Source organism: Monopterus albus, unplaced genomic scaffold, assembly GCF_001952655.1.
Source record: "Monopterus albus unplaced genomic scaffold, M_albus_1.0 scaffold16.1, whole genome shotgun sequence".
NCBI lineage: Eukaryota > Metazoa > Chordata > Actinopteri > Synbranchiformes > Synbranchidae > Monopterus > Monopterus albus.
In genome coordinates this window covers 632,328-641,808 of record NW_018127896.1, presented here as the reverse complement: position 1 = coordinate 641,808, position 9,481 = coordinate 632,328, and the positions used below count along the sequence as shown (strand labels likewise).

Genomic DNA, 9,481 nt, shown 5'->3' with positions numbered 1-9,481 from the left:
GACTTTTATTGTGATTTGGCGCTATACAAATAAAATTGATTTGATTTTGATTTGAATTGATTTAACAGTCGCACCTGTACATACATCCATCCACCCATTATTTATACCTGTTCCTAATATTCTGACCCTCTCATATATGTCATTGGGCAGGACAAAAAATATACGACACCTCTGAATATAATGTAGTCCAGTACAACATCGCCTTTAACTATGGCCTCAATAAAAATCATAGAGATTGTCATAAATGTATAATTTCAAGGGTCATAGTTAAAGGCGGTGTTGTACTGGACTACATTATATTCAGAGATGTCTATATTTTGTCCTCCACAGCTACATTCATGAGAGGGTATTAGGAACACCTTTGAATATAATGTACCTCAGTACATCATCCTTAACATAAATTTAACATTATCTTTATATTAGATTTGAAAATACATGCATCAAAAACAAAACGTGCTTTGCTTTTAAGTTACAATAAAGGGGCACTTTAGTCAGACTCATTGATTAGTAATATTTTTTGTTATTTTTTTTATACTATATAAGTTACTTTACTGATGACATGGCAATAATAATAGAGTTCAACATCAAAAACACACAAGATGTCAGCTGTTAGCCTTAATCTTAATTATCCTTTATTATATTTTGATTTTTGTACTTTTATTTTTTGAGCTTGTGTCTTCGGCCTCTAAACTCATCAATGAGGAAGAAGCTCAGCGTTTAAAGATAAGACCAGAGAGAGGAAGTACATGTGGCCACATCCTGACAACACACACACACACACACAAACAGTCAGTCGGAGTCGATGATGTTTCAGGTGAGAGATGAGTTTAGTTGTATTTTATTTAAAACAGAAGGTTAATGTTAGATCACTTAATTTACTCTGTCTTTATTTACTGTTTATACTTCCATTTATAAATACTATAAATCTGCTATATACACTTTATTATAAAGTTTATTAAGTTTTGTGTTTTCATGATGGCTGTGTTACAGCTTGGTTAAAGAGGAAATGACAAAAAATATAACCATTCTATATCAGATTAAAATATATATAATATTCCTTCTAAATTAAATATCCCAGTGATGATTTTATCTGCTCATTAAATGTTTCTCAATTATGAAAAACAACTCCGTGGATTTAGAAAATACATATTTATAGATTATGTTCTAAAACTTGAAGATGTCACTTTAAGAGAAGCAGAGTTTGAAACCGGGTGTGAATTCTTAGAAGTGTTCACATACAACTGCTGTATGTCGCCAATAATAAAATATTAACTTTGATGTTCAGTGACACCTTTCACTGACACTGCAATCCATTAAAACCTGTTTAAAAAAACAGTAGCTTCCAAAGCACTTTGCCAAAACAGTAAAACCTGTCAATCAGTGGAAACTGATGAAAAGCTTTCTAGGCTGCAGTTCCGGTTGTTAAAGCTAAAACGTCATCCTCAAACGAGCACAAAGTTTAGGTAGCTGTAATTCAAACTTGTGAGCAATTCCATCAGTCTGTGGGGACTGGGAATAGTGATAGTTGACTATTTAGAGTCATATCTGATACAAGTCAAAAGATTCAGAATTCATATTTGACCCTGACGACTTTGAAGATTGCGTACAAGTGTCTAAATAAAGTATTAATACATTTGTTTACACACTCATTTACAGACTTAGTGTGTCTGCATGTACGCCTTTATGATTGGTGCCTATTCCAGGAGAGAAAAATAATTAAGTCAGATGTTAGGAATGATACTAAACTGTTCTTCAGTGAAAAACTGCTTTAAGCTACTCACATTTAAGACTTAATAGTGCGATAGTCTGTCTGAATATGTCTCCAATTTTCATTTATGATCTGAGAATTGCCTTAGTATTACACCATTCTGAAATGGGAGCATATGATGTGCATCAAAACATCTGAACCCACAGTTTTCCAAGAAAGCCAACACCAGAGCGGAAGAAAGTCTGTTTTCCCATTCATTCCAATGAAAGCTGCTCAAAAAGGCTTTGCGACAACAGCGCCTCCCAGATGCCCACGAAGAGATGATGGCAGACTCAAAGCGCACTGTCACAACAGGTCACCGACTCTTACTAACCAGACCTCCTCTGTGTCTTTCTGCAGATCAACACATTCACATGAAGAAGCCATCCAGATAAACAACTTGCCACACACACACACACACACACACAGTCATGTGTATGAACAAACATACACTCAGAGTTAACAGGTGTGTGTGTGCATGATAACATGTCTGACTTGTGGATGTTTTCCTCATCCTCTCCTCCTCCCATCATGCATCAGTCCTCTCTGTCTGATTCACCTGCTTTCGTCTCTTCACCTCCTCCCCTCTGCTCCCCATCATCATTCAACAACCATGGAAACCATCCTCATCACAAGGTTCTCACTTGTTTACACAATTATTTAATGACATTATCTAGTTAATACTCTATATAGTTATGCAATATGTACTTATTTATGCACTTATCTAGTTATTAATGTAACCGTTTACTTATTTACACGTACAGTTACAAATGTACCTAGTTGCTTATTTTCAAATTGACTTATTTATGCACTTTCTCATCCCTAGGTAACTTCCTCTTACCTGTGTCAGCCCCAGGTAACCTCTGCTCACCTAAATCCTCAGGTTACATCCCCAAACCTTCCTCATTCCCAGGTAACCTCCCCTCACTCTGTGCATCAGACCCATCACCTTCTCTGTCAGCCCCAGGTAACCTCACCTCACTATGCATCCCAGTCACAGGTACCCTCCCTTCACCACTTCCCTCATGCTCAGGTAGCCTCCCCTCACCTTGTACCCCAGGCTCAAGTAACTTCCCCTTATCACCTCCCCCATCCTCAGGTAACCTCCCCTCACCTTGTACCCCAGGCTCAAGTACACTCCCCTTACCACCTCCCCCATCCTCAGGCAACCTCCCCTCACTTTGTACCCCAGGCTCAGGCACACTCCCCTCATCACCTCCCCCATCCACAGGTAACCTCCCCTCACCTTGTACCCCAGGCAACCTCCCCTTATCACCTCCCCCATCCTCAGGTAACCTCCCCTCACCTTGTACCCCAGGCCCAGGTACACCCCCCTCACCACCTCTCCCACCCTCAAGTAACCTCCCCTCACCGTGTACCCCAGGCCCAGGTACACTCCCCTCACCACCTCTCCCATCCCCAGGTAACCTCCCCTCACCTCCTCTCCCCACCCCAGTCTCACCTCTCCAGCCAAAACCACAATCCTGGTTTAGATGATACAGGTTGGAGCAGGCCTGAAGCATCTTCTGAACTTTCCTCCTTTCTCAGCTCCTACTCCTTCCAGGTAAGACCGTGGTCTATTCTTCCCAACAAAACACAAACCCAAAACTTGCACTACTTATGAATACTGCAGTACCATCTGTTTGTCTCTGATCTGAAACAGATCCAGACCACAGACCACCTGGATCTTCATCTCCAGAACCAGAACCAGAACCAGTTCAACACTGGACAAGAGCTGGAGAACACAGAAACACTGTCCTATAACAGTCACACACTCCTTGCCAGTGGTATATATGCACAGGGTGACACACCTGGTTCAGGTCAGGACACCTGGGGGCCTCTGGAGCCAACTCTGTCCCAGTTTCAGTACTCTCCACTGGGCTCCATACCTGGAGGAGTCGGCCTAGGGAGATGGAGCTCCGTGGATTTCAGCTCATCATCTAACGAAGACTTCTCCAACAACAAGTTCTTCCCCGACAGTTACCATGACAATAATGCCCCACAGCCCTTTTGTAGCCCCACTACCCCTAGTCCCCATTACTCACAAACCCCAACCATCTCCAGCCCTGGTCCTGAAATTAACCCCAGGATGGAGAGATTGGGTTTTCACACACAACCATCCATTGAGCTGAACACAAATAAAACTCTCAGCTGCTGTCTACATGAGCCAAACAGCTACCCCATGACCTCTGATCCTGCTCAGCTCCACCCACATCAGATAAGCCGAAGCCTCCTCCCAAGCCAAACTGAACCGATCCAGGATCAGTCAGGTCTCCTCAACACTGCTGACAGCTCTGAGAGCTGCTTCTCTCCACGGGAAGGAAGCCAGGATATCAGCAGTGCTGCCCAGTCTCCAGGCCCACATGCTGGGCTTAACTGGAGGCATGAGTGTGGAGGAGGAGGAGGGAGAAGAGGAGGGGACAGTCAACTAGACTGGACCTGGGTGTGTTTGACACAGAAATACTCAAAGCATAACTTGTTTTTAGTTATTTCTTTGGCAGTTGTAATCCTAATAATATGAACATTTCTGAGTAAATAAGAAAGTACGTGAAAAAGTAAATAAGAAAAGCAAGATAATGCATAAATGTGTATGCATACACATTTGATAAAAGTACCATTTATATAAATAAGTGTATAAGAAGTGAATAAAGTCGTATGTAAGTGCACAAATAAGAAAATAAATACATACATGTATAATTAATCAAATATGTGAATAAATTAGCAAAAGAATAAGTAAACACATCATTGGGTAAATACAAGCATAAATAATTAAATGTGTAAACAATTATAGAAACGTTTCCTTAAGCAAAACATTATATCACACTATTCTCTCACTAAAGTTTATATTTCAAATTGATTTAAGAGTTTTCTTTTCATTTCCAGATGAAATGGGCACAGCATGAAAACAGCGCCGGGGTTCCAGGCTGCAGGTAACAAAGTGACAGTGATGATGATAATGATGGTTTTAGACATTGTCCTCTCAGCAGCTACAATAGCTTCTTACAATCATATCAATATGATATATAATGATATCTCTTTCAGTGCTTAACAGTTTTATCATTACACTGGTTTATGATCATTTTTAACTAATTAAAGTTACAGATAAACTGTCAACTAATCTACTGTGTGTGTTGTAGGCTGCTGTGTACCATGTGTCAGCGTGACTTCAGGAGTGTGCCAGCATTAAATGGTCACATGCGTTCCCACAGCGGCTTAAAAACCCTACCAAAAAAGGTTTGTAAAAAACTTGTTTTCGGTTGGAACTATAAGATAAAGATATAGAATAAAATGTTTTGCACAGAGTTCGGTGGGAACTTGGTGCGGCAACCCCTAACGGGAACAACCAAAAGTAGAAGAAGAATGTCATTTATACAGTGTATTCAGGATTTAACATCTGTCTTTCTCCAGGGTGAGGACTCCTCCCTACCTGTCCAACCCTCCATCCCCATAGTGATTCCCGTCTCTGTGCCTGTCCAATCCAGAGGAGTGTCTAAGGCATGTACAAATGGACAGAGGACGTGTAGTCGCCTCCCTGCAGCCACCGGAGGCGCTGTGCTCTACCGCAGTCTGATGCACTTGGAAAAAGAGGTCACCAGGGGCAGAGTGGCAGCTGCGAGTGTAGGATGCCACTACATCCCTCCACCCATGCTGTGTCCCCTCAGGGCAGGGCCGGGGCTGCACTGCTCCCTCGCCACCAGAAGGGAGCAGAGAGTACAGGCGGTACAGCTAAACAATACACACAGTAAGTCATTGGTTACAAAGTCAATTTAGCTGCTCTTAAAGGATACAGCCAGTGATTTTGTATTCTTGTGTTATGTTGCTCAAATCCCATCCAGAGCCATAATTAAAACATTCTGATCCTGAATTGAATAAAAAAAATTGAGCAATATGGAAATGTCATTAAAAACAATTAAACTATGTCTATCACCATGTCATGATATTACATTTTTTCATCCCTGATTGGAAGATGGACTCGATGACCTCGTTGCCATGGAGACACTAACAAAAAGAATCAATAAGCCGTATGTAACATTCTCCTCGTAACAAATTAATCTGTTGTGACAATATCACTCACCCAATCACCTGTTCACACTGACCTGTCAATCACAGACAAATCAATGTAGGGCGGAGCTTCCAGGCTGAAATCCCGCCCCTCTGTGAGCATAAATATGCCCATTCCGACTCCCACAGTGCAGTGCTGCTGTGGACACCGCGAGACGAGCTGGAGCATCCTATCAATCAAAACAGAGGTAAAAACACCATCACACATAAACACAAAGTTTTAATTGATTATTGGTGGAGGGGTTTTACTTTTTTTGATTGACACACTGTTTATCCAGTTGAAGCTCTGTTGACAATGGCTAGATCCAGTGTGATTCCAGGGGGCGGGGCCAGCCCAGAGTACACTCTCCACATCCTATCACAGAGCAAAGGAGACTTCCTGGTAATTCTGATTGGCTGTTTGGTTTGTTGCTCTATGGTGCAAACTTGTTTTTGCCCATAGAGTTTTTCAGCTTTCTGTTTGTATCTGGTCCAAATCCAACATGGCCACCACCACATTAGGTTTTTGTTTTGTCTTCTAGCTGACGGTGGAGAAGCTGCTGTCGACTCCTGAAACCTCCAACCACACAGGTCATCAGCATCGCCCTTACTTATATAACAAATATATGTATCATGATACAGTGGTATGTTAACAGTGTATCATTAAATAAACGTTACAGATTGGAGTGCAGCAGAGAGGAAGCTGCTGGTCAAAGCCCTGCAGCGCCATCATAAAGACTTCAGCAGCATCCAGAGAGCTGTGAGTTTCTGATTTTCTGTTAAAACACCAGCTCAGACTTTGTGTGATGTCTAATTTGTTACTGTGTGTGTGTCCAGATTAAGACCAAGTCCCTGTCTCAGTGTGTGGAGTTTTATTATCTGTGGAAGAAGAAGCTGAGCCTAACTGTGAAGACCCCGGCCAGGCTGACCATCACTCTGCCCAACACAAATGTAAGAAAGGTTTACGTTAGTCCTGAGGGTGGTGCTTGAGTAAACTCATGCTGCTGGTTAAATCAGAAGGGTTTTTTCTCTGTATGTTGGCCATTTTAGGACATTTCAGACTCATCTTTCATCAGACTAAGCTGCACTTGGTCAGACTCAGCTATGCTTTGAGGTCTGTAGTGATCACATGCTACCAGGTTTATATGATCTGGCATAAAGGTTAATACTGGGGACATGAAAACAACAGAGGACAGAAGAACTGCAACTCCCATGGTGCATTTCAGTAACATCATTTGCATCACATGGCTTCATATTCTGTTAAATATTACACACTCTAGAGATCTGATGAATGGTCGTTTTAACCAGTTAACATTAAGATTCTGGATTTTTCCTCAGTTGCAACAGCAGCAGGGGATTATGGGAATTGCTGTCTTGGCCATGGCTCCCTTGTAAAAAAGTTTTCTGACCTCAATGGGATCACCCTTGGTTAAATATTTGTTAAATAAAATGTTAAAAATAAAAATAATCTGGAAAATGTTGTATCATAAGTAAAAGTAGTCAGTGTAGACAAATGATCCCTCTTTACTCAGGCAATAATGTGTAAGCAACAATTTTAGCTGTGTAGTTCAGGTGTTTCAGACTACTTGCAACAGAGTATCTGTAAAGTGCACTGGTAATAAGTGAGTAAAGCTGAGTGCAGACATTTTGAGTTCCAGTAGAGTTGGCTGCTTCAGCATTTCAGGCCAGTAAATTCAGACAGTGTGAACACAAATGAAACTAAAGGCTGAATGAATAAAACCACTGAAACCGAATTTCTGTCATCACGCCGCACACACTGAAACACAAAACACACACCAAGGAGCACACACTTCCTGTCAGAGTGTTACGTTTCTGAAAAAACTGTGATCTGACATTTCAAGTAGCCGGCGTATGTGTGAGTGTGGTCAGACCTCAGTGAGTCAACTTAAATTTTCCATCAGTGACATTTGGATTGTTAGGGCCGACTTCGTAGCTCTGTATCAGCTTTATTTTGAAAGTCAATTAGAATGCTATCAGCTTGATCCACTTTAGCTTCCTGTTAGCAAATTATGGTTGTAGTTCAGCTCCTAATTCTGTCTGATTAGTCCTAGAAAATAAAACTCACTTGTAGAGTTTTCAGAAAGTTTCTTTACTTTGTTCCATGTTACTCTGTTGGTTTTCTGTTTTTCGACTGAGGTTTGCAGCAACACGTTGGTGTTATACACTCTGGGGTCAAAAAGCATCTACTCCTCTGTGTAGTTTTTCAATTAAAGATAATTGAAAATTCAGCAACAAGTCATCAATCAGGTCCTAGGTTAAGGCTAACAAGTTAAAAGTCAACACCATCAGGTCCAAAGTCCAGGCTAACAAGTCCCAGTTCAGATACGAACTCAGGAACACCAAGTTCCAAGTCAGGACCCAAATGGAAAAAAAAATTACCAGGCCAACACTATCCATCCATCCATCCATCATCTATACCATTTATTCCTGAATAGGGTCGCAGGGGGGCTGGAGCCAATCCCAGCCAACAAATGTCTAGTCTAAACCAAGTCCAAAGTGAAGTCACCGGAGTGGAGTCAGATTAATAAACATGGTTTGGGCGGGACATGTAGAGTATATTGATAAGTAGTGGGAGGTGCTGTCATTTCAATTACTGATCTCATCATTTAAAACCACCTGCCTTTTTTTTCTTGTTTTAAAATATTCTGAGTCTAAGAGGAGTTTTTGTTCCAGAGCAGAGATTTCACTAATCTAATAGCTGATGAGTCACTGATTATTGATCGAGATCCCATTCAATCTCATGATGGTGCATTTTTGTCATTATAAAGAGTCCCTTTTCTTACTGTACCTGTTTTCATCTCTCTGTGCTTCTCCAGGATCAGAGGTCGTCTAGCTCTCATGATGCATCATGAACCACTGGACTGGAGCTACACACTACCTACCTACCCACACACACACACAGAGGTAGAGAAAAGAAACTGTGATGAGTTTACTTGGGTGCTAAAATCCTCCCACCAGCTCACTCATCACTCCAATCACATTTAAGCTCACTTTCATCACATCACAAGTCCTGTTGTTGTATTGTTAAAAACATATAGATCCAGTTTTCACTCGAAACACCTTCAAAATTTTCATGAAACTACACTTCCTTAAGACTCTGCTTCTTTAATGCTGTCATTCCTCCGTTACTCTGTCTGCAGTTGCTCCATTTTTTCCCCATTAAAGAATTTTCTGTCTGTGAATTGAGGGCTTAAAGTATTGAGAAATTGATTCTTGGTCTTGGAAACAAACAAACTGACCATGGGCAAAGAACGAAGACCATGTGATGATGTGACTGAAAGCTCCCAGGGCCTTGCAATGAAATGATAATGGGTAATTCACAGATCACTTAACTGATCGGTCCTCACTCAACCCAGAAATCGTTACGGGCCAGCACCTTGAAGGACGTCCCACAGCTTTTGTTCCTGCTCTGAGGATTAAGGACCTAGGAGGTGCCTGGAGGAGACACAAGAGCATCTTTAATGGAAGTCTGTTATAGACTGACACACCCCTTTATTAGAAAACATTATCTTAGTAGTCTTACACATTCTTTTAATATAACTGCTATTTCTGAAACTTGAATGAATAATGTAAGGGGAATGGATTTTGACCTTGATGGCTATAACTTGGTATGCACAAACAGAGAGAATAAGATGGGAGGTGGTGTGGCCTTGTACATAGATAAAAACTTTT

General features: G+C 41.2%; 1 protein-coding gene across 1 annotated transcript; it reads left to right on the top strand.

Moving 5' to 3' along the window:
* Positions 1-1,808: 1,808 nt before the first annotated feature.
* LOC109955700 (uncharacterized) lies at positions 1,809-9,131 on the top strand. Its single transcript, XM_020592116.1, has 13 exons — positions 1,809-2,383; positions 2,574-3,311; positions 3,411-4,190; positions 4,631-4,677; positions 4,885-4,981; positions 5,156-5,489; positions 5,715-5,769; positions 5,858-5,997; positions 6,088-6,191; positions 6,331-6,379; positions 6,469-6,548; positions 6,626-6,739; positions 8,626-9,131. Exons 1-13 carry the CDS (start codon positions 2,234-2,236, stop codon positions 8,659-8,661), a joined length of 2,724 nt encoding a protein of 907 aa, XP_020447772.1. The 5' UTR covers positions 1,809-2,233; the 3' UTR covers positions 8,662-9,131.
* The last annotated feature ends 350 nt before the right edge of the window (positions 9,132-9,481 follow it).